Here is a 26,160-nt window from a genome sequence, read left to right as displayed (position 1 = left end):
CATTAGATCAGAATTAAAACTGACCAGCAGGACAGTTGTATAACAGAGCTGACCGTCAAAAACTACTCGAAAAAGCGTAAACATTGAAAAAAAAACACCCAATTTTGACAATTTGTTCCTTAAAAGAGATAGTTTTATCTCTCCCCAGCCAGAACTCAAGCTGCGGCTGGACCTGTAGGACACGAAGTAGAGATATTTTCTGAGACTATCAGAAAAAAAAGCTAAATTAAGTGAGTGTGGAACTTAACCTGATTTGGGTCAAGTCCTGCATTCTAGCGAAATAACTTTTAATCTTTGGATTTGGCTCTGCACAGCCATGCAAAAATTTAACTCATAGTTCATTGCTCTGAATCTTAAGCTGTTCTCATATGAGAAAAAAAGACAATATTTTAAAAACAAATATAACTTTTCCCAACTTACCAACATTTGAAAATGATAATAATCTGAATGCCTAACTCTTCCAACGTTAAAAAAAAATACTGGAAACTGGGTTAAATAGAATGTATAAGATAACCTTGTGGTTATCTGGAAACCTTTCCAGGAAGCCATCTGAGATAGAAAACCTGTGTTAACAGAAAATAAAAAATTAAGTTAATTTTTTTGGGGGTTTACGAACTTAACGATACTTATATCACCTATTTTCTTGTTAATTTACCTCCATTTCCTGTATGTGACGTAAATATGACCCAGGAAAAGAAAATACACCAGGTAATCGGCGCGAATGCTGAATAATTAGCGGCGTCTATTCGATCGTAAACGTAGGCTCTATCACCCATTTTCGATGGTTGTACTAAGGATTGATACAGCATGCACAATGCGATGAACCATCCAAGTGTCAGGTGTCCCTAGGAGAGGAAAAAAAGGAGACTTCTTCAGGAGGTCTTATATTAAAATATATTGATATCACATTATCACTACTGTCAGACGATCGCAGGGGTTTATTCTCGGAAGAGATTACACAAAAAAAGAAGACTTAATTAAATTCTCTGAGAGTCCACAGAGGTTTTGAATATACAGTACCCTCTGCTAAAATGTGCTGAAGTTGTACTGCCGAATTGCAAAGTAGGATCTGCTTCAATTCTATTCATTGGTCCAACCACAAATTATTGGTTTACCACCAACCAAATTGGTGCTTTAGTAATGACCTGGTCGCTCGGATGGAAAGTTACTTCTTTGCCAGTAAATGAATAATTTAAATGTTTAGGTTGAATTGTGTTGTTTTTTTAAAATGAAATACAGCTCTCTTTCTCTTTTTGCAATTCATAAGTATGCCCTATTCTAGAAGGATGAATGGAATAGGGGTATCTGTGTTAAAAAAAAAAAAACTTGGAGAACAAGGCTACTTAATCCAAATAAGAGAAGTCTGGCATGAGTGGAAGCCTCTCTTAGGTGGAAGGGAACTTAGTTCCCTTTTTGATCTGGGGTAAACCATCCATGAACCATCATGTGGCGTGGGTAGAGTGCCTCCATGTTACCTAGGCAAACCTAGGTAGTTGCCAGAAGGGAATATACCTTATCTAGTATCTTCTCGGCAGAAATGTTAGTTCAGAATATTTAGAGGAGAGAGGAGCCATGGGAGGAGGAATGATGCGTTGGCTGTAGAAGAGAGTGGTTATCCCTTGTGGGACGGCTCCCTACATCTCCATCCTCGAACTACCCTACCTCAAACTCCCTAAACTTCTGGGATGCTTTTAGGTGCAAACTATAGATATAATTAAAGGTAGCAGCATCGAACACCCCCATCTAAAATAAAATTTTGGAAAACAAGAAGAAGAAAAAGGAGAAAATTAAGATCGCCCCCCTTTTTTCCGAACAGAATTTTGAGTTGTAGTGATCTCACAAAACTTTTTTCCAACATAGAGTCCTTAAAAAATATATTTACAAAAATAAAAACAAATAAAAATGGAAAATCAAACCCAAGAACCTAAAATTTCTGTTGAAGATTTAAGAATTTATTGTAAGAGAAATATTCTAAACTGGTCCTTTTGAGCTTAGGACCAATGAAGGGCCAATAACAAGAAACAAATCCGCATTTTTTAATTAATAAATAAATTTTGAACCCGTGTACCCAAATTAGCAAAAGTAAAATTAAGATAGAATGTAATATTACGCATAGTGGCTATGTACAGTTTAGTTCGCTAGTTGCCCACCAGAAAGCACCTGCTCCAACAAAACTAATACACTCTTCTAATAACAACTTCTAATAATTAATGTGTAGACTAACACATTAATGGAAAATTTATTTTCCCATATTTTTAAGAGGAGGAGGCTGAAACACCCTAGAGTTTCTTTAGGGAGATCCATCACTGGATTGACAGTAATTAAGCCCTTGGAACAATTACTCATTTTCTCGGCATTTCTAGCCATAAAATGATGAATTACTTGAACTTTATTTGCATGCTTACTTTGTAATAAAGCACACATAAAAAGAAAAAAAAAATAAGTTCATGAAAAGACTTAACACTTTTTTTATTTTATTTAAAAGAAATTAATTTTAAATCTTAACGATATTGGTGAAAATTGATTGACTATCATACTATAACAATGTACTCACTTTTTTAAGATTAACATTTCGACCCCATTGTCTCAGTATATAACCCAAGATGATGCCCATGATGTATACGGTAGCACGATGAGTCGGCAATATATAAGAATAGTCTGCTGTATTAAACATTTGTGCAACACTGAAAACAATATTTTTGAAACATAAAATATAGAAAAATTCCCAATTTATAAAAATACTGATAAAAAAATTGTATTTCTAATAAATAAATTTGTTTATACTTACGAGTTACCAAAATAAACGTAAAGATTTAACTGCCTCACGTAGACGGTATAAAATCTTAGTATGGTTGACAATATGCTGATAGTTAATAGGGTGAAAAATCCTTGTTTCGGCCATTTATATATTAAATAGATCAGGATTGGTGAAACCAGAAACAATTGAGTGTCTATTCCAATATGGTGGGTATGCGTAAGACACTGAAACATTAATTAAAACAATATTTTATTATTACTGTTTTCTTATGTTCTCTTTTGTTCTAAGATCATATCAAATTTCCGAAATCGATTTTCTTATAATCGGAAATATCAGCTTTAAGAACACTCAAAAACAAAAACAAAAATCGCAGGAAGCTAAATCTCGTAATATTTCGATTGGTTTCCACAAAGTCTCAAGCGGAAGTTACCAATTTACTGAATGATTTTTCATTTTTCTGAGTTTTTTTTTTCTTTTGTTCCAAAATGTTCAACGATTTTCTCAGAAGTTCGTATTATTTGAATAATTATTTTTAAAAGGGAAAATTCTTTATACGACATTCTGAAAAAAGGTAGCTCATTTTTTGTCGTGTGATTTCGATGAATTTTGGGCAGGTTTTTCTTTCTGCAAGATCTAAGCAGAAGTTTTGAAAAAACTATGTTGAACCTCGATAAAACCTGTAGTAAAGGAAGTCGTGTGAGTGGTAAGTTCGGTTTCGGTTTTTCCCCCTTTTTGAAAGAGGAAGTGCAAAAGATTTCATATTTTCTTTAATTATGACGTTTTGTTTTTTTTTTTGCAGGAAAATTCCAATCTTTGAGGGTTCCATAGGTGAACATTCCCTCAACTATCTATTACAATAATTATTGTAACCATTAAAGCCAATCTTTTAGGAGGAAATGGTACAGGAACATGCTCAAGGATCTTGGCAACAGTTCGGGTAACCCAGCTTATTCAAATCTGACACCTGGTTCAGCGAATCTAAAGTCTAGACCAGTGATGGGCGAACCTATGACCCGCGCAAGCTTTTTCACTGACCCACAATTGCTAGGCAACCATTTGTTTGTTTACGCGGGTTGATTTAGATTTTCTAATTGTGTGGATAATTTATATTCTATCTGTATTTTTTTTCAATCACGCATCGACACAAAAGCAATTTAAATTGCTATCTATAATCTTTAGTTTGATCATTACAGTTCTAAAAACGCAAATAACGACAAATGCTTTTGTAGTATTTGAAATAAAGCAAAAAGTGTTTACAAATGAATGGAATAATTTTACTCATATTTTGTTTGTTACAAAAAAAATCGACAACCCAAATCAAATAACCATATTTAGATTTTTCTTCAGCACATAAAACACACTTTTGTTCAGGTTTTGTTCAGTTATGTCTATAAAAAGAGACTTCCATAGCACTTGTTTCGTCCCCGTTTTACCCAGTTAAGCCAACTGAATTTTAAAGATGTTTAGTTTTGAAAATATTCAGTTTAAAATTTTTAAACTTAACTCTTGTGTGAAATGGGCATTAGTGACCCAAGAGCTAGTACTAAAAAAAAAAAAAATGAACAAAATTTGACCCACGTCTCAAAAAGGTTCGCCATCTCTACTCTAGCTCATCAAAACACATACACATTCACATTTACGTTACATACACGTCATCATATTTGAAAAAAAAACACTTATTTTAAGCAGTTATTACTGATACCAAAAAAATCTGTACTTACCATATTTTTAAAACCAAAATAGTTATGAATGAATAGTATATTTCTCCACCAGTACTGTTTGCATAATTCGGCATGATGGTTGACGACTAGAGGCCATTGTGGTCCAGAGCCAAGATGTGGTAGGATAAAAGTGCAAAATAGGATAAGGCCACCTAAAGTTGGGATTAATCTGCATAAAAAAAAAGAAAAAAAAGTTACTCACGTAATTTATTATATATCTAACCTGAGCTTAACTCAGGAACTCCTTAAAGTGCATTTATTTACAAGTTCTGAGTATTTTTGCCGGAAGAAGCTGCAAGGAGTAACAACTGTAAGAGCACCAAAATACAAAAATTTGATGTAAAAAAAAAAGCACATGATATTTTATAGCATGCAATTAAAGAGAAACTAATATCCGATTACATTTCTGTTAGCAACGAGTTCTGACCTACATTTTTCTGGTCGTATCCATATACGATAGTAACTACTCTCAAGTTTTTTGCTTTTTAATTGAATGAGTAGGATGAAAGGGCTTGCACAATTTAGTAAAAATGCCAACAGTATGGGTTAAAAATCTAAGCATGGGTGGTAGTAAATTTATCTATCATGTAATAAGAAAAACACTAGTTCCACTTTGAAGATAAATGCTAAATTACAAAATTACTCGATTTTATTACTCGTAGGTTATAAAGCTCAAGGTTATAAAGGCTTTTGTGTACTTTTTACTTAAAGTACTAATAAAGAAGGCATTGGAGTCGTGCAGAATTTTGATATTAAGTTTTCATCAGGAATATTCGTTTTATAGATCTTAAAATGATTTTACAAAGGGTGCGTTTCCTCTAAGCGCTCACAACGCTACAAAATCGAAAACCCAAGTGGAATGGACTATGGGGCGTTTTAACCGTTCATGTAAACATTACAAATGGCGACCTCGAAAATAAGTTAGAAGCTTGAAGAGGTTGTTTTTTTAATTTTAACCCCGTTTATAAACAGTTATAATAAACTTAATTAATGGTAAAGTTGACTTATACTAAACATATATTGTATATAATTCAATTTTTATATTACATTTTAGTGGAGTATTTATAAAATTTACTTTAAATAAAATTAAAATGTCTTTTGTGCCAAGAATTGAATATTTATTAATGCAAAGTAATAATGCTTTAGAAAGTTCATCTAGTTCTGATGAAGAATGGAATGCAATTTTACAAAATCGCAATGGTGAAAAGTGAAAACTTAGGCCACGTATTATTAACTATCAAAGTGTAATTGATCGTTATTCTGTGATTTAATATGTAAAGGGATAAGTAATTTTTCAATTTATTATTTTTTTTAAACTTTCGAGAGACACATTCAATTATTTTACATGAGATAATACTTTCATTTACATGATATAATTTTTGTCGGTCGCCATCTTTTCTTTTAAAAATTGCGCCAAATTTCTGAACGCCCACTTCGACCCAGCTCTTAAGGTGGTGGTAGGGCGTTGTGAGTTTCGCGTGAGCGAAAATAATAACGTCATTAGTGACGTTTTCGCCACGACCGCGGTCGTCAAGTGGAACGGCTGAGGGTATAATTTTGATCGTTGTGAGCGCTTAGTGGAACGCACCCAAATTGGTATCTGTGTGATAGGTGACAACAGAAAGGATGATGTAATAACGTTCCGATCAAAATCGATCAAACAGAAGAATTACTTTTACTGAATCGATTTTCCCGATAGACTAGGTTTGCCCCTCAAAAAATGGCTATGATTTTCTTTAAGCTCGGTATACTAGTTGCGCATATGTAGATCTACAATTTTTATAAATGGAATATTTCTCCCGGAAAATATGACTTAGGATACTTCTGGGATAGAGGCGACTAGGATCTCTCAAATTACCATTTTTATGGAAAAGTTAATTCTTTATCTCTTACGCGCTATTAAGGAGGGGTTAATTTTATGCCAAAAATGGCTCCTAAGGTTGTCGGTAAACTTCGTGAATAAGCGTACGAATATTTTATTCCTATTCAAATATATCTATATATTTCTCCAGAAAAGTTCGTTGTATCCGTTCCTGGGAAGTAGAAGTGGTAAGGTTACATTTCAAAGTAATATCGAGTTTTACAAACTGTACAACGACTTGCATCTCGCTGCCTCTGACAGCTTCTTAGTAATCTTAAAAAAAGGGATGCAAGCGTGATAGCTGTAGTTAGCTGGTATGATTACACTAAATTAGTAATTGCACAAAGTGCACGTGTGAATAATATTGCATTATTATAATAATAATAAAATGCTATTGAGCTGGGATAGCGTCAGGGAGATTCAAGGTTAAAAACAAGGTTATTTGGTAAAAGATAGGAGACGGAAGTTAATTACGATGAGGAGATAGCTGCTCAAAAGTGATGTTCCCGAACAGAAAGTTTCAGTGCATTGGCATTCCTCAAGGTCATCAGGTTGTTGACGCCCCTCGACACAACATATCTTATGAAAGAGTACAGCTTGGACCAGAGATTTTTAATTCGTAGATAATAACTAGCTAGATTTGAAACTACACACTCCATATAGTATAAAAACTCCACATTTTTTTCCATCCAACAGAAATGAGAATATAAACGCTAAGAGAGATTCAAGTGAATATTATAACACCACTGTTATTAAGTTTCGAATTAATAATTACCTGAGTATCCTAGAGGTAACTTCCTTGGGTACATTGATAGATTTGGTCTGTAGGTATTGTTTCCCAAGCGAGTACGATGTCAACAGACCACTCATCATGATGAACGGATCCGTATAAAGACTAGCGGCTCTTGCTACTACGGTCCATGGTCTGCCTAAAGTCTAAAAAAAAAAGAAAAGTGAACATTAATTAGGTAAAAGAAAGCATTGCGATTGGGTAGACATTCCGATTTCAAGTTATCACGGGAAATACCCGTTCCCATTGGGTGAGAGTGGAGCTTTCTTTTGGTATTACCTCTCGGCTTAGAATGGTACTGATATTGTCCGAACGGTAGGCTCAGGTGCTAAAGCTTTCCTCCCTTTTTGATGGACCCCAAACTTTAGAAAGAAAAGTTTAAGAGGACTTCAAAAAAGCCTACTAGAATTCTATTCCTTGTGGACCTGGTGTCCCCTGTGTTATTTCACTAGAATTGGTGAGCAGTCCTTTGATCTTCCTACGTGGCCTTGTTGAACATAACTCCCTTAAGTTCTAGCTTTTTCGTGTCCTATTTTAAAGAACCCAACTGTTAGCTTAGAGCCGCAAAGGTTTCTAGAATTGTGCGCCTTTGACTAAGTTGTTTTTGAAAAAATGTACCGTCTTACAAGCTCATAAGCTAAGATACCTCTGCCGATAACTGGGAATCTGTGCGAAGGAAACTCTATAGGCTAATCTTGAAGGGCTTATTGTGCGATGGTCGGTAAACAGAAATGTTTCAGTTATTGTGGGTTCAAATGCAAGCAAATTCGGCCCTTGAGATCTAAGTGCTGAATTTAGCATCGCAGTTATTTCTAACATCCAAGTCTGTCCCAATTACCCCGTCTTACATTACCGCTTATTCGGTTCCCTTTAGCGAAACTACTCTCAACCGTCCGTCTTTCGAGTTCTTCATAATAATGATACCCACCTTCTAGCAAAATGGCTTATTCCAGGCTATGCTTTTTGGGCAGTACATGGGCTAGGGCTGTGGTCCAAACACTTTGGAAGAATCTTAAGGTCCAAGAGACCTGCAAAGTGCACTTATTTCGCTTGGGAGGCCACGAATTCTACAGCAGAATAACTGAAGTATCTGATTTTTAATTCTTTTAATTTAAATGCTGTTAAAATTAATTTATAATATTTTCTAATTCATACCTCAGTCATAATCGTCCTATTGGTGTAAGGATTAAAGAACAATGCCATGGATTTATGGGCTACGTAAAGCATGATTGCGTTTAAACACCTGATGCCGTGCAAACTTGATATATCATCTTCTGGTACGCTCACTGAAAATAGTTTCTTTCCGTTTTTGACCAAAGAAAACGCTAGTAGTAACTCTGTGCCAGTACCTGAAATTTATAATATTAGTATTAATAATATATTATTAATAAATAAGTGGCGTATTTAAAATTGATTGGTCGCTTTTTGTAGTTTAATATACTTGAATACACCCAACTGACTTTGAAAGCCATCATCCTCTGCTATCTGGTTGATTGTTGGCATTCATGAGCCAGGAATAGAAAAAAAAAACGCCCACCTGTGTCAACATGACATTTTTCCGTTTCAAAGTACCAGGGACACGAAAGAAATGGTATCCGGATGAAGCTAAGCACGTACCACAGGAAGTTATAAACGTAATTCAAAACTACATCAAGTTCATCACTTTATTTTTGCTCTTTCTCCTGCTGTTTTTATCATGATTTTGTCGAATTTGGTATTTCAAGTTGTTTTTTTTTTTTTCAGAAACTGTCCGTTTTAAAGACCCTTGATTCCAAAATAGTTCGAAACTGGCTAATGTTAAGCCATCTTCGATCATATTTAGCCATTAGCAGTGCGTTCTGAATTCCAACATAAGCCCGTCCCCTAAAAGTCGACTAGCACTAAGGGGAATGCCACATGACTTAGATTTCAACAGAAAAATCCATTTCTCGTCATTTGGGCATGTCCATGGCATTAAGATGATAAGTATCTTTCATTCTCCTGGTCTCATCCCATCCAGATAGTTCATACAGGGCTTCATTCTGTAAGGGTTCCAAGTCCATGCAGTATTATCCTCTACAACCTCTATTTTTATCTTTTGCATAAACATGTAGATTGCGACCATTGTACACAATGTCTTAAGACAGTTTTAGACTTCCCAAAGTACATTTCTAGTTCCAAACATAAATCTTAATTAAATACATATATTCTCTCCCACCACCTAGAGTTACAAAAAAATGGTATTTACTTGGTTGTTGTACATTTGTAAAAAATTCGTAAGCTGTAGCCAGAACGATGGTTCCCAGAAGTAGCAGGAATAAGGCGCTGAAACAGAGAGTAAAGTTTTGTAACAATATAAATAACACTTCTGACTAGAAAGGTTTCAGAATAGTGTGATCACACTCGCACGATCTTTTCTCGCTAAGTTTAGCGAACGTGTAGATTTTGCTTTCTTCGGTAAATAAAGTGATTTAAAGTTTTCTGATTAAGAAAAAGAGGAAAAGTTGAGGACAAATTGGAAAAAATCGTTGAATAATCAAATTTAATAATTCGTTTCCGTCGTTCGATGATATTTTTTTGAAAAATCCGCTAAAGACCGGAAAAGTCAATTAGTAGGTCAATTATCCTATTTCCCTGGCAAACACATCCTGAAAATTTCTTTAAAATTAAGTCCATTTAAAGCCTTTCTTATTTTTCCCCGTCAGTGGATTTTGTAACTCAGATTAATGGGTATTGGCTCCCCTCGTCACGCCAATCACCCTTCTCTCTCACAGCCGTCACCCGTGGAGGGAGGGAGCAATAGCTGTTTGGCCCCCTTTCTAATACAGTGACGAGTTCTAAGATCTTTCAATACTCTTTTTGGCGGTCAGGATTTTGTTTTTATTTTTTGGGTTGGATCAGGGGATCTCCTCAAGATCCATCCAACTTCACTGACCCACTTCATGCATTCAACGTCGGGTCGTAACTGTAGCACCCGTTGGAAGAGAATTTATCTTATTCAAAGAACAAATTTATTTCTAAGACCTTTATTGGATGTATTTTTCTAGGAACATTCTATAAAGGGCACTTCTTGGAGAGCAAGGAGATTAGGTTTCTCCCTAAAGGGTTATTTGGTTTTATTTGTGACCCTGACACTTATAAAATATTAATGAGGTTGAAACCATAACAGTTTTTTTTTTTTTTGCGTTTACTACAGGTTTACAGTTTACTCAAATTTTTGGAGCACGTTTCGTTCGTTTTGATACACGCAAATTATGTTACATTTATTTCTGAACTTTCAGAACAATAGCATTAACTTCTTCTTAAATATTTTATGTATTGAAAATTAAATTATTTAAAAAAAAATTGTATTATAAATACCCGACAAATAAAGTTGAATTTGGTAGACGTCCATCTGAAGCGATCTGACACATTTCCGGGACAACTTTAACGTTCGCTTTTAGTCCTGTACCAGCCGACAATGATTCCGCCACATTGACAATGGATTTTTCTACATCTTTTGGTGTACAAGATTTTGGAACACATACAGCCCAGTGTACACTGCTGAATCTTGGCACACGGTGACCTGGCTATAGAAAAAAAAAGAAATAATAATAAAAAGAAATCAAAATGTGTAAAACAGTTTTTTTAGTAGCATCTTAATGGGAACTCGAGAAAGATTTCTTATTTTTTTAAGCCTGGGTTTTTGAAAACGATTTTAAAAAACTAAGAATGATAATTAGGCACAAATCTGTCCTCTTTTTATTCTTAAAATTGTTCCAGAAAATGTTAGTAGGACGTGATTTGCCGTTGGGAAATAGTGTGCAAAAAAACGCCTTATTTATATCTACAAACGAATCCTCTGTATTTCTCCCATTTAATATATTTAGGTGAAACTGAATGTTAAAGAAAGAACATTATTCGTATTAACTGCAGTAAAAATAAGGTCGTGTGAGTGTAGTGTTCCACTGCACAGTTTTGCTAGCTGATATCATTGTTTTTACATCGCTACGAGGATCTAAGCGACTGACAGAATTCCACGCATTTACATTTACAAGAAAATTTACATTTCTTGAGGTGATATACATGCGTAAATATACATTAAAGAAATGAAAAAATGTTTACTTACGATTATTATTTTCCAAAAATATGAGAGTACCTATGTAGTTCGTAAGTAGTAAAAAGTACTCAAAAAACCAAGAAGCTTCTGATGAAAGAGGGTCAATGTTATTCGAAACGTGGAAAAATTTTGAAAACATCTTTCTTCTTATAAAAAAGTGGAATTAGAAGCGGAAATTTCAGTGTAAGATACGCGGTACACAAACTAATTGTTTAGATTGTCATGTTAAACAAAATAATCGTAAACGAGGCACTTTCTTAATACTAGTTAACAGTCTGTTGCTGTTAAGAATAATAGTTAAGAGTAAACACATGCTAGTGTTCAATTTAGAGGGTAATTTTTTGCTTTGTTTATGACACAAAATTAAGAATGTTAACAATGATAACATTAACAAAATAATAAGGTTACAAATCGATAATTGTTTTTCTTCACGCAAGAGGTCGGCTATAGTGCTGCATTACAAGTTTTTATGGGGAAAATATTCAAATAATAATTATCGATAACCTGCTCGTTGTAGTGCTGTTAAATATCAAGATTTGTAAAGGTTATTTTACTATAAAATTAGGTTTACTCAGTAAATTGTGGTATTAAATTTTCTATCTTCCAAAATGATTTAGAAAATAGAGAAAAGAAGGTAAAATTCATAATCTAACAAAATAAAATTAACATTTACTTACATCATCCAACGTACTTTTGAAAGCATGATGAGAATGCATCAGTGTGTGAGCTGTGACAAGTGCATGATAATCAGTTTCCGCTAGTTTGATATCAATGTAGGCTAGACAGTACTGGCCATCAGCGTTTAAGCACAGGTTAAAATCACCAAATTGATTAATATTGCCATTCAATAGACCTGAAGGAATCTTGGCTGTAGCATCGTACACTATAAAAGAAGTTAGTTTTGCACTTACAGATCCGAAATCTAACAGTAACTATTTTATAAAAAATAAGCTTGAGAATTGTTTTTACAAAGTGAATTCTGAAAGTTTAATTCTCAAATGAATGCCAATTACTGATGTCTAATTTATAGCTTAGAGAAATGACTAGATTTTAATTGATAAAGTAATGCATATACGTAGTAATTTACAAAACCACTCACTTAGTATTTAAATATTAATTAGTTGTATTGAAGGTTCTACAATAAATTTACAGAATTATTTTTGCATAACCAGTGATAGTTTTAAATAAAATTTAGGTTAAATAATTTGTTGCAAAATGGCTTTAAAATAATGGAGCTTTAAATTATCTGACATGTTTTTATTTTCTGTAATTAGAATACAATGGAGTTTAAAAGATTATTCAATTATGTTTCTGGTCCGTTAAGATTTAGTAATTCTTACATTTGTTTTGTTTTTTTTAATTCTTTGATATTGCTTTGCATTTTTTTTTTCTGGAGGCCATTGTGAATAGGTTATGTTTTTTACCTTTCTGTTTTAATTATTTTTATTTCTAGTTTCTTTTATTGCTATGCATTTGTGAGTGATTAGTTTATGTTTTTAATTATCTTTTTACCTCTTGCAAAAGAGGAAATCTTCTCATTGGCAATCGATGTACGTGGTTTTCTCTGGGAAAACAATGTTTTAAGTACGAAAAAATATTTCTCTTAGAGAGGCATTGTTGGACTTAGGGTTTGTTTTTCTCGCAAATATAGATATTAGTGGGTCCCTTTATGGGAACTATAATGTCATGCTTTAACAATACAGTGGCCATTTAAAATATTTCACTCAAGCGCCCCTAAGTAAACAAAAAAGTCCCCAAGTTACCAGTAAATTGTGTTACTAAAATTACTGTATGACAAAAGTCCAGTAAGTGTGCACACCCAATGAAACTGTATGTGTTACTAATTTGATCTTCTGTTTTTGTTTGTTTTTTGTTACAGGAAGTGCGGAAGTGTTGAAAAATTCCGGAAGTGATTAGAAACGGGAGTGTTTTGTTCTGTAACCATTAGAATTGAGATGAAGCTCTTAAAAAAAACCGGTGTGTACATATGTTAAGAGTGATTCTCCTTAGACATATTAGCAGCTTTGGATACTTTAAATGTCACATTGATATGATCAGAGTTGCCAGTCAACTAAGATTAATGTCTGAGAAGAAGCCTCAACTCTATATCCTTCAGTAGGGTTTATAAGTACGGTGACCATTATTTTTGTATCAAAAAACAGGACAAGGAGCAAAAAAAAAAAAAACTATAAAAAATATTAATACGTTTATTAACACGAGATCGGTTACTACAAAACAATGGCCGTACAATAGTATAGGTTAGTTTAGTTATTAGTTTTTATATGACGTTTAGCGATCGATGTTTACACTAGTCGACTAGTCTACTCTATCGGTAAAACAGGTTGTGTTTTACGCTAAAGGTTCGTCCGAAGGTAGAAATTTTTTTTCTAAACGATTATTTGCGAGCTTAATTATTATACATTTACAATATATTTTTACATTCAAAAATTAAATTTGAGTATAATTTAAATTTCATTGAAAAACAGTACAAATAAATAAAAAACAGGTCATTTATGCTTAAAAAAAAAGGACAGCATCTTAAAAAACAGTACTGTCCTGCCAAAAACAGTACGAATGGTCACCGTATTTATAAGTTTAATGCTGATTCCCTTTGCCCGCTATGTGGGAACAATAAAGATAACCTAATTCATTTCCTAATTATCTGCCCGATGTTAGATGTCTTAAAATCCAAGTATTTACATATTTACAATATAAACTTTTCTTCCTGTATTCAACCTGAAATTGTGTTGGAGAACCTGTTATGTTTCGACTCGGTATATAAAGTAAAATATATGTACTTTTTTTATAATTAACTCTATAAAATTTAGAAATTTCTTTTCATTAATTTAATAGCATTTTTATGATTTGTAAAAGTGAATTTATTTTTGTTTGTGTTCTCTTCTTTTTCCATGTATTATATCTGTAAAGGCACGGAGCAACCCCTTGCTACAATTGTACATTATAAGCAAGTTACAATAAATAATAAACATACGAGTGATTCGGGTTTTTTCCCGAAATTCCGTCTTAGAAAATGCGTTACAGTATATTTTTTTTGCGTTTTACAAAAATATTTTAAATTGTGCCAGGTGTCCAGTGTGGAGCAGAAGATACCGATAGTGAATGATAAGTCCCTACTAATCGCCATAGAGGCCTCCAAAGTGGTCTAAATAGGACCCCCCAGGGGTCTATTTAATGAAAGTAGTAAGTACGGGTCGATTGGGGGTCGAAGGAAAAACAATTTCGAACCCAATATAGCGAGAACCTTGCAAAGAAACACCCAGGCATACCCATCCCATTAATTAAGAAGCCAATACCTGTAGTTACTTTACTTATTTATTTAATAAATATTAAGGTACTTAAATTGCAACAGTAAGATATTTTTCATAAAACTATTTGTTACACAATGTAAAATTACTTTAATAAATGTTTTAAAATTATAAAATAAATTGTATAAAAACACAGTACCTAATAGATAGTTTTATTTTTAATTAACTGAAAATTACTTTTATGAGAGGGGTCTGTTGGAGATTTCTGAAAAATTATATAGGGGGGTCCATGATCAAAAACATTTTGGCGACCCCCCTGGATTTAAGGGATATGTTGGGAGAGAGAACTCGGGCTACTCTTCCGCAACCTTCAGTAGCCGGGGGGGGGGGGGACTACTGCGTCTTCTTGGCGTCCCTTGACATTACACATTCATGGTCTTATTTAATAGCCTTTCGTGTGGCTACTATTGATTGTTGAGCCGCCTTAAATTTGTTTGTTTTGTTGTTGTTGTTGATGTTGTTTTTGTTCCTGATATCTGCACGCAAAGTTCATCATTCGGGGGGCCACCCTGTAAAGATCCTAACAGCTTTTACAGATACGTACATTAAACTTTTCCAGTAACCTTCCAGCTTCCCTATCTTTACAAACTAGTTTGTGAAAAAAAAAAAAACAAGTGGCGCCCGAAACGTCATAACATTGAAGAATTTTTTGTTTTTTTGCAGAGGGGGGGCCCCATTACAATTTGTATAAAACCTTTTTTTTTTTAGTTTTTCGATAACTTCAACACTTTTCCTACTGGAAGGTAAAAACTGAAAATAAAGAAATCAATATGGTCGTCACATTTCCTGTTACGAACAGCATGAGTAAATGGAAATTCAAGTTTATTCTTGTATGAATCATACAGTGTTTTGTCATAGACAAATTAGATGTAATTATGCAATGCAATAAAATTCTTAATCGCTATTTATTACCACAATAAAAACTTTTTTCACATTTATTGTGCAATTCTATTTGATATTGGACAGTAATTGATAATTACAGTTTGTTTTTTTTGTAGATTTCTTCATGAATATGTAATGTAATGGAGTTGGCGAAGTTGTAAAAAAATGTAATTTACAATTTCTAGTGTAAGTCTTTCATTATGTCTTCAGTTTAATAGATATTTTTTTTTCGAAAACTCATCTTTAATATTTCATCCTTTTTGAAGAATATTGTGCTACAAGGGTTGGCTGAAAAGTAATGCACACATGCTAGGAGGGGGGGGGGGGAAAGATAAGAGTTATCAAGTTCGGACAGAAAGTATATTAAAGTACAATTCTTAAGCTTCACAATTATGTAATACTTTTCAATGTAGTCACCATCAACGCTATTACATTTCTTCCAACGTGAAACAAGTTTTTCCATTCCATCACTGAAGAATTCTTTTGACTTTTCTTGAATCCAGGACTTGACAGCTGCCTTCATCTCATCGTCTGAGGAGTAGTGATTACCCTTGAGGTCTCACTTGAGTAGAGGAAACAAATAAAAATCGCGGCGGGGTAAGATCCGGGGAATAAGGAGGGTGTGGAATTGGTTTGAAACTTCAGTTTTTCCAGAGCCTCTGGCAGTTTCGCCGCGCGAGGTGTGAGGACGAGCGTTGTCATGTTGCAAGATTATTGATGCCAAGCTGGCCTCTAACACGACAAACTCGACGTCGGAGGTTTCTGAGAGTTTGTACGTACCGAGAAGAATTTACCATTGCTCCTGGATCCAGGAAAATCGGTCACATAAACTTGGTGAGCATCCCAAAACACAGTGAGAAAATTTTTTTTTTTTGGCGGACGATTGTGTTTTGAACTTTTTCGGCCGAAGAGAAGACGCATGTCGATATTCAGTGCTGCTCTGCCTTTCTCTCTTCTGGGTGTCGTAATGATGGACCCATGATTCGTCCCCTGTGTCACAATATTCAAAAAGAAAGTCCGATAACAGCACGCAGAGACATAGACCAGTATACACGTCTCCATACTTCGGCGTCTAGAAATACACTGGCTGAACGCAGCGAGTTCAAACTGCACATACATAATAAGGGGAAATGGTGACTTCCAAATGCCACCTTCGTTCGCGCTCGGCAAGCATGTGTGCATTACTTTTCAGCCAACCCTCGTAGTTGAAGAGTTTCGATTGTGTTTTAGTTTGACTTTTTGGGTTTAGTGTGTTGATTTTTTTTTTGAGCCACCAACCGTGGGGGGCCCAAAAAATTTGATTTTGGTCAACAAATGAAAGCCAATCGAAATTATCGTACTCTTGACACATTTTCGTAAATTTTCTTTCCTCCGGAAATACATATATTTTTTTTAAAGCTCGGTTTAATTAGTGATGCTTAAATAAAGTATAAAGTTAGTAAGTGTAACTTTAAGCTTACTTTCACATTATTTCCACACTTATTCTGCTTAAAAAAAAAGACTCGATAGACTCGGGGCACCTTAAAAAATTTAATTTAAAAATTACGTATAAAGTGTAAGAAGTAAAAAAAAAAAAAAGGTTACAAGTGCCGCAATCTAGGAGGCAGTGTTAGTTTAAACGTCAATCAGCTGATAACACTTCTATGTAATGTTTACGTTCCATTTCAGTGCGTATTCTATTTGTTTAATAGACTGAGTGGGCGAGACTATCTAACTAAGTTTTTATTACTTTTTACATAATTAATCTTAATGGACTTTAAAAAAATATTCAAAAAAAAAAAGAAAGAAATTCTTTGGTTTGGCTTGGAAAGACTTAAGTAAAAATTCAGGTTATCAGGTTAATTATTACGCGTGAGTTTCTATTTGTTTGTGTGGTGTAGTTAGCGTAATCAAAAACGGAAGAATCACAGACATGGTGTTAGTTAGTGCTGTCAATTTGATTTGTAAGTACGAATGTTTGTTTGTACGAAGTTTTTCAAGAACCGTCTGACCAATGTCAATGAGGTAAAAACTCTTTGTGGACGATTCTTCGAAAAAGGGTCATTCATGTGAGACCAAACATCAAGAACAAGTGGGTGTTTCATCACGATAATGCTCCTTGTCACACAGCAATTTCAATAAACCAGAGTTTTTGGCCAGTAAAAACAGTTCCTGTGGCTCCTCAGCCTTCTTATTCGCTTGACTTGAGTCCTTGTGACTTTTTTCTCTTCCCGAAGTTGAAAAATCACCTCAAGGGAACTCATTTTGGTACAGTCGAAAACATTCAAACGGCTGTAACCGCTCCAGCTGAAGGCTATTCTAGTATCCGGAGTTCGAGCACTGCTATGAGGAGTGGAAGAAACGTCTCCAGCGCTGTGTGGCTTCAGAAGGAAGTTACTTTGAGGGGTGACAATATAGAATTGTAATTCTTTTTGAATAAAAAAAAAATTAAAAAAATCAGTCTCATTACTTAATTTACAGACCTCGTATGATGGACTCTAGCTCAAAATCTCCGTCAAAAATTGGTTGTTAAAGGTCAAAACTTTAAAATAGGGTTTGAAAATGTGGTTAAGATCCGCAATGCTGGACCAATAGCTGTGATTTCTGTCTATTGTACCCCTGGCGGATTTCAGACTTTCATGCATTGTCAGGGACTGAATAAGCAGTTTGGTGTAGAAATTTAGAATAGTACCTCGTTCTTTCAAGACTTAATATTCAATTAATGGCCACTCCTAGGAGCGTGACGAGGTTCCCTTTGGGGAGTGAAGTGTGATCGTATCACGTGAATGCTAGAGAGGTTAAATAGCTACGCTGATTCCAATTTTTGTGAAAAAGGTCTAAATCACTTTATCTTTTTTTGGGGAATTTTTCACGAATTTTCCTTTAAAACTTGGTACACTAATTTCTCACAGTTTCGCAATTTTTATATCTCCTAAATTTGGGAATAGGGAATGCGGGGGACGTTTCCCAGTAAAATGTAAGTTCAGCAACCCTTAACGGACCTCCCATTTATAAACTTATTAAGGGCGATTAGATGTGTGGCTAAAATTTTATGAGTTGCATTAGAACCGGATGTAGTACTTCACTGTTTAGTCTTTACTGGGAATACATGTTTTCTGGGATAGTCCTGACGGGTTTGGGCTGGGATTGGGTTCAAAAAATTTGAAGAAATAATAAAAATTATAATCTTGAACATTGTAATAGAAAATGGAGAAATTAACTAATATTTTCAAGCGCATAGTGTTCCAATTTTTTGACGTGAATACTTCTTTAAATTTGCTATCATATGGAGGCAATCCAAAAAACCTAATGATAACAAAATCGGGGGATACAGTTTGGCATTATAGTTTCGAATCTATCGTCTACATCCAAAATTAAATTAGACCACTGGATAGCTAAAGGATCAAAGAATTCATTACGATAAGCGAGGACTGTGACGCATCGCGCGCGCGGTGGAGGGGGAAGCGCCGCCATTTTGAGAACATTTTGCTGCGTATCGAGATTTGCAATTAGTATAATTTTTGACTCGGAGAAGCCACGATGTTCGTTTAAGTTTTAATCGTCAGCTATCGTCACAATCTATCGATTGTATATAAAACATTAGTGTAAAATAGTGACAGTGAATATAATAAGGCGATAGAATAAAAAAAATTTATCAAAAATATATAATGTCGGTCTATACGCGTCGAAAAGCCAAAACCAAATACAGAGATCGTATACGGTTGGAAAGGGCTTCTCAAGAACAATCGACCGAGTCAAGCTGTGCCGGGAACGTAAAAGAATGAATGCGGCCGACGAGCGGATCAACGACGGTGTCAGTACATCTGCAGCTGGGGCGGTTGAAATTATGCAAGTGGATGATGAAATCGCTTCTACATCGACAATGGACTGTATCGCACCACTGTTGGGTTCTAAATCGCGACTCAATGAGTCATCAACGTCCATAAATAATGACAAATTTGATTTCATCCTAAATACATAAATAAAAATATTTTATGTAAAAAATATAACCCGTTACGTAAACGTATTCACGTACAACACACGGCCGTGTCCATGACACTGCCACGCGTTAATTTTTTTTATTTCAATTTTTGTAACAATTATCATTTTAATTTTTTGTTTTTAAGTCAACAAACTTATTAGTGTTGTGGGAAATTGCGAAAAATAAAGGAAACCGTTTTATATCAGCCATTTCCGTCAATCTTAACAAATCGTAGTTCTAATGATATGGTAGGGCATCAGAGCGTTAAATGCGTTCGTCACTGCCCTCTATATCTTGGTTTATACACTTGCCATATGGGACCTTTTTCACGCCTGTCTCCCGCTTGTGTGAATGTGTGTGTGTTTCAGTTTGGGTTAGCGGAAATGAATGTCGTAATTTAATTACTTTCATTTTTTCGGTATAAAGTTGTCGTCCGTTTATCTGTCTATTGTTTGATTTAGTTGCAAATCTTTTCTAAGGTTTTTATTTCCGGTTACCACTCACGCTAAATCATATGTGCAATTTCCTTTGTTTTTAATGGAAATAATAAGTTTCGAGAAATGTTAAAAAAACATCGTGGCGTTTTCCGGTTATGGAGTTATCGTCAATTTCTGAATTTCAATCAAACATTTACGAGGTTTTCGCGAAATTCCGTGAATTTCAGCCGCTTTCACACCTTTAGTACTGAAAAAAAAATTAATCACAGCACATACTTCACAATCAGCGTAATTCTCAATCGTCAGAGACATTTTTAATACTAACAGACAAATTAATGTAAGTAAACACGATCGAATGTTACCATAATAGCGTCAGGTTTCTTTCTGATAGCTGTAGGTACACAGCGCGCATGCGCCAAATGCTGACCGCAGCACTGCAGCGGCCGAATTTCAAAACGGTATTCTCTCTTTAAAAAAACATCGAATTAGCACATGATATGCCTGTAAGTGTTACGACCGTCGTACAATTAAAATGAAATGACAGTTTTTTGATGGACACCTTTTTTAGAGGAAAGCATAACCACTTCTACCACCGGAAGTGCCCCAAAAATTAATTTTTATAGAATCCACTGAATTAGAGTGTCCAAAAAACAAAAACAAAAAATCATAGGGGGCCATTTTCAAACTTAATTTTTTTCTAACTTAACGCATTTAATTGCGGCGGAAAGTTGATATAGAACATTTTGACTCGAACGTAAATTCTGCTCTTAAATTTAGAGAAAGAGAAAGCGAGGCCTAAAAGGCACTAATTTAAGGCGCTTCTATATCCTAGGACTTTGGCGCCCGATGCTTTTTGCAGAGTGCACTTCCTGTCTGCGAACAGCATTATTTCCGCACAGACGTACACAGTCATTACAGCAGACAGGAGCTATAATGACCTAACACAATCTAAGGGCTAGCTGCTGGAGTATACGCGAAACATTCAGCCCTAATCCCTTCCCTTTTGCGTATACTTTTGTTCCCTTTGTTAATTGATTAACAATCTTCCAATTGATTGTAGTCAGAACAACTCCAGTTCATCCAGAGGTTAATTATATTTTACGGGCAAGACATTTTTACGATTTATTTGATTGGTAATAGGTAGTCTGTCGTTTATGCAAAGATGTCCGTCCGTCTGTAATTACTTTACTCGATAATTCGATTCTCTTAATTGATTTTTTTTAATTTATCGATTCTTTGCGTATTTGATTTTTTGCTTAGTTCAACAAAACAAAACATAAAATAGTTCTTAGGTTTTTCGCAATTTCCCTTCTAGTTTACTTATTCACCTTGAGCTAGGTTACCATGATAGTTAAGAGATAAGTTTTATTATCTCTTTATCAGCGGCCCAAGGTAAATTAAAGTCTACCGCTAACTGACAGTTTGTAAATTAAGCAACTGGAAAACATATGATGTTCTAACGCAAGGTTAAAAAGAAGAAACAATTATAATCTAAACTGTGCAAAAGTTCTATTATTTAATTGTATACTGTGTTCAAAGAATGAAACAGAGTCAGATCTTATCTTCCTCCATCTTCAGTGCAATTTTAATTTAGTTTTAATAATATTAGAAACGTATCCTAAAATTTTCTTATTGAATGTAAAATTGGGAGTGGAAACTGATTTCAGCAATCTCCGTACAGATGTTTTGTAAAAAAAAAAAAATGGGGTTGTGTTAGTTATTTTGGGGGGCGTACCTTGAATGGGAGAATGACGATGTAGTCTAGAGGTTATTCTGGAGGTACCTGACGGGGATCTGGAGCTGGAGAGTATGGGTGCTCTACGATTTCCAGGCTGAGATAATTAGAATCCTTGAATGCTGCTTCCCGTTAGAAGAGTTGGTGAAACTAGGCAACACCCTCTCCAGATCCAGAGAAATCCTTGATTCTAGAAAGAGTATATTTTTCTACAGCACCGATTAACTTTTCAGGTGTCTAATTCTCCTTAGATAAGTGGGCAAATGCAAGTCAATTGATGTATTGGAGATTCCTATATCACATCACCTTGAATGCTGCAAGTGCCTTTACGATCTATAGAACCAGCTTTCTCTGAGTTGACAGTACTTCGTGTGGAAACATGACAGCTCTGTTCCCTGAGATTGTCCTAGATCCTGTGCCTTTAACCTGAGAGGAAGGTGCCTGGCTGATTTCCTGATCTCCCTAATCAGCTGTTTCTGCAGAAAACTGGGATTGAGCCTTGGTATTGCCAAACAATTCTCTAGCGGTTACCGGTTTTGCGCCGCTAATCCCGATAGTTTCATCGAGATTAAAAATTCAAATGCGTGAATTCCGCCTGGATGACTCTGGGCAATGTTTTCCGACGTGCTCCCGGAACCTAGTTCTTGGCCAATATACTTAATCCCAGATTAAGCGTATTTACTGCTCTATTTCCTATTGAGTACTCATCCTCAAGGAACAATGTCTGGCAACCCAACTGGTTACATACTTTATGTTGTACACACCCGTCTGTCTCACCAAGTTGTACAGTTCTGACTGCGACTAAGACATTGTTGTAAAGTTATTTACCGACATTTTATCCTAACATTTTTTCCCTTTAGTTTTAACTTTGTATTTTCAAATTTATTTTTTAGAGTCACATATGTGGTTAAAATGTTTTATGCATCATTAAAAATTCATAGAAAAGCCAACATCGAAAGTTAAGGCGTCCATAATAATCACTTCAATAACTTTTAATGAAAGCCATAAATAATGTAAGCAACCACTCCTAGATAGCAGCAGGTAATCGTCACTACTAATCGCTATTTTCGATTTCGTGCAATTTTTCTTTCTTATTGCAATAGTTAATTTAAATTTTAAATAATTTACATTAATAAATAAAACAGATGACATGTTTACCATTGATTTAGTTGTAAAAAAAATTTCTATGTTGTATTTAGATTTTTTTAAAACTTTAACCTTGAAATTTTAAGGAGAGTGGCGCTGCCTGGTAGATGATGATAATAATAGTACAATTTATTTAAACAGAGAGGACTAAGTATTTCAACAGATGTTGAAAAGGAACATCCTGCCAGAGATCAGGGATCTTGACCTTTTGACCTTTTAGGAGGAGTACGATGTCGCGCCAATGGTGGGTATATGGCTAGAAATATCGAAGATGAGTTATGGCTTTTGGGCCGTCCATGCCTGTCGTCATCTTGAAGAGGTACTGCCTTCCCCGCACTCTTAGATTGTTTTCATTAGTGCTGAGTTATCCCCATAGGGGTCAGGCCACAACTTTTACAGTTTCAAGAAGTGCACGATCTCACTGGGACATAGTAGTTCTGTACCAATTAAATAAATTTTCTTCAAGTAGTTTTACTAAACTTCTGCAGTTCTTCTACGACTCTCTGGACATTATAAGGACCAAGGCATCCATGGTTATCCCCTCCACCTTACCAACTGGGTCCTCATCCTCCACTTTCTGTCTACATCTTCCTGGGTTCCTCTCTTGCAAAACGATGACCTTAACCTTCTACCCTTGCTTACCTTCCACTTTTCACCATTTTTCAGCACATAAGTCCCCTGTTTTTGTCCGATTTTTCACTTGAATGGTTCCTCTAGTGATTAAGCACAAATAATCACCATCTAAAGGCTGTCAGTGGTCTTCAGCCTATTGCACACGTCCAGATCTTTTCTCTTGTAGGATAGCCTTCGTCTCCCTCGGAAAGGTTACAGAATTATTCTGCAGTTGCTTTGAATTGATAAATCTTACCAAGTCCCAAGTCATGCTTTTTAGTGCTTACTTATTGTGTTGCTTTCTCGCTGCTTGATGTGCTTCTTCTTTTTTTTTTAAAGTTTTTGAGTTTCGTTTAAGTCGGAAATGAAATTATTCTTATTGAGTTATTTATGGAAGTCAGAAATTATGGAAACTTGATATTTTATAGGCATTTTAGTGGATATTTGGTCTATTTTCATCTATGGGTTATCTCATAAGGATGTAGTGGGAAGGAAAGAAGCGCATTGGACAAGAGGGAGTGGTTATCCCTGACTTAAACTGCCCAGGAAAGCCCGATTCCCTTAATTTGAGGAACCAGTCTCAGGATATCTGGGTAGCGCAAGAAGGAGTGGCTTTACTAGCACCTGGAAGAAAGAGTTCAGTTGACTGTGTACGCTCCACCCATGCCGTTCCTGAAGCCTAATAATGTCCCCGTACTTAGATGCTTAAAGGATTTAAAGGAGTTTTCTTTTAGGACTGATCTCTCTCTCTCTTTAACTACTTACTCATAATTGCGTTCAGGTCGAATTTGTAGAGATTCCTCAGATAAGCGTAACTATCATTTCTGCACGCCTCGTTCACGCTGTCCACTAGCGCGAATGGTGGTGACAATGAGAACAAACGTCTAGACAATGGCCATGGTGCGCCAGCTTCTGTGAACACAAGAGATTTGTAATTAATAATTAGGGTATCCTAGGGTATCCCCAGCCAAACAACACAAACATCAGCTTGACATCAACACTCACATATAAATATAGGGCTCCAGAGAGCTTTATATCTTCTCCCTCTCCCCCCTCCCAAAATGGTGTGCACACTCACAAGACTTCCTTTTACGTTTCAACTTTTCTCTTACGTTGTAACTTTTCTCTTACGTTGTAACAAATAAAATTTATAGATTACCATGAGTACAGTGCACACACACACACATAGTTTAAATGAAAAAAAATCGATGTAGCCCATATTTGAGGAAATTTCGAAAAAAAAAGAGTCAAAAAATACGCTCAGTGAAGCGGTTACTTCCGGTGGCAGGAATTAGATCGCTAGGCTGCAGTAAAGTTTCCGCTTCCTGTAATTATCAATTTTGGGGGATATTTTGTTCATTCACCCCCCTATATACGTATATTTATGATTAAAAATTTATTATTTTTTACCGTTTTCGTATAAATATACGTCAAAAATCAGGCATTTAAAGAAATTAGTATGCAAGATCGATTATTGCACAACAATCAGAAAGAAATTATTACTACTAGGCTAATGCATTTCAATTGTAATTTCATTTTAGTGTTACTTAATTCGATACTTAGTTTTACCTCTTCCTGTAGCCTTATTTTAATTTTAATTTCATTTTTTTTTTTTTTTTTTTTACAGGCATTTATCGAACGTATACATGTTAAAGTTGTGAAATATCGATAAAACTTCTAATGGATGTTAAATAATGTAAGGCTAAGATGTGTTTACAGCGCGACTGAAGGTGTAATCAGCTGGTTATTGCTTAAAGCTCTGCTACTTGAGGACTTGATCATGTTTAAGTCAAGCTGTACTATTTCCTTTTTACTGAATGCGCACCCTAGGGTTTAGAGAGGAGTAGCTCTTGGATTGGTCCCTTCTATGGAGGGTCACAGCCTACTCCAATTTTACCACTTTTACGGGATAGACCACCTCCCCCCCCGAAAGAAGGGGCCCAAATACTATGGAGTGGTCGGGGAAATTCTATTACAAGCTAGTAGTGGGAAAATGGCGGTTCTGACGCACCTAAACTGTGCTAGATCCAAACACCTCCAAATCTGACCGGGTAATCATCGAGTTCAACGAAGCTGTAAGCCATACCCATCAGCACCATTCTACCCCCACCTATCATCGAATTTGACGAGGCTGAAATCCGCACCACCACAACAAAAAGAGGAATCGTTTTAAAAGATCTAAAGATTTAAATCGGTATAGATATACTCCAGATCTCAGAACTGTTAAATAATAATTTTGTTCAGAAGAATGTTTGAAATAAATAGGTTTATGGCAGAGAAGTTTAAAATAAACAACAGACTAAAGGGTTTTTTTAAGCGTATGCTTATTTTTTTCGAAAAATGAGTTTAAAAAAGCACTCACACAAAACAAATAGGGTGAAGGGACCGCTAATTTAGAGCTTAAGAAAAAATTCGAGTTTCGTTTAGAATATCTTCCGTTATTTTGGCTCCAGGTGTTGGTTGGTACAATTGTGCCGCTCCATTAGATTGTATTATGTATTCTGTAAATTCTATTTTTATGTCAACCAAAAATTATTACTTTTTTTTAAAGTATTTCAATGACCCGGTGATTGACATACCGAATTTTCGGTGGTACCAGTGTTTGACATGGGGTGGGACCAGTGATTGACAAGTATATTCCTGAAACGACCTAAAAAATTCAAAATACCTAAATCACTGTTCCACTTAGATTTTTAACAAAAAAATCAGTCTTATTCATAATTAATAACAATCGGTTTTTAAATTGGCCTACCTAAATAATGTAATATTTTTCAACTTTACGCTTTTTCATGCAGTTATTGACGATCGACCCTTATACAACTATCCCACCGGAGAGTTCTAATTTCGATCAAA

At 35.1% G+C, this 26,160-nt stretch overlaps 1 protein-coding gene across 4 annotated transcripts in view; it reads right to left on the bottom strand.

Annotated features, from left to right (window-relative positions):
* Positions 1–24,287, bottom strand: part of LOC141453909 (nose resistant to fluoxetine protein 6-like) — a 29,031-nt gene extending 4,744 nt beyond the window's left edge. Inside the window, exons 1-11 of one of the 4 annotated variants that reach the window (XM_074127534.1) lie at positions 24,073–24,287; positions 11,886–12,091; positions 10,470–10,678; positions 9,358–9,434; positions 8,286–8,479; positions 7,116–7,276; positions 4,480–4,648; positions 2,789–2,982; positions 2,555–2,684; positions 656–845; positions 421–563 (exon numbers count right to left, since the gene is read on the bottom strand). In XM_074127534.1, coding sequence (XP_073983635.1) covers positions 421–563; positions 656–845; positions 2,555–2,684; positions 2,789–2,982; positions 4,480–4,648; positions 7,116–7,276; positions 8,286–8,479; positions 9,358–9,434; positions 10,470–10,678; positions 11,886–12,091; positions 24,073–24,076 — 1,677 coding nt within the window. In that variant the 5' untranslated portion in view covers positions 24,077–24,287. Of the gene's footprint in view, positions 1–420; positions 564–655; positions 846–2,554; positions 2,685–2,788; positions 2,983–4,479; positions 4,649–7,115; positions 7,277–8,285; positions 8,480–9,357; positions 9,435–10,469; positions 10,679–11,004; positions 11,103–11,217; positions 11,374–11,885; positions 12,092–12,307; positions 13,045–24,072 lie in introns of those variants that run through there. The other 3 variants (XM_074127535.1, XM_074127537.1, XM_074127536.1) reach the window with 3 other exon arrangements.
* Between the last annotated feature and the right edge of the window lie 1,873 nt (positions 24,288–26,160).

Source organism: Rhodnius prolixus, unplaced genomic scaffold (genome assembly GCF_049639745.1).
Source record: "Rhodnius prolixus isolate KJV_2025 unplaced genomic scaffold, Rpr scaffold_9, whole genome shotgun sequence".
NCBI lineage: Eukaryota > Metazoa > Arthropoda > Insecta > Hemiptera > Reduviidae > Rhodnius > Rhodnius prolixus.
This window is presented reverse-complemented; position numbering and strand designations above follow the sequence as displayed.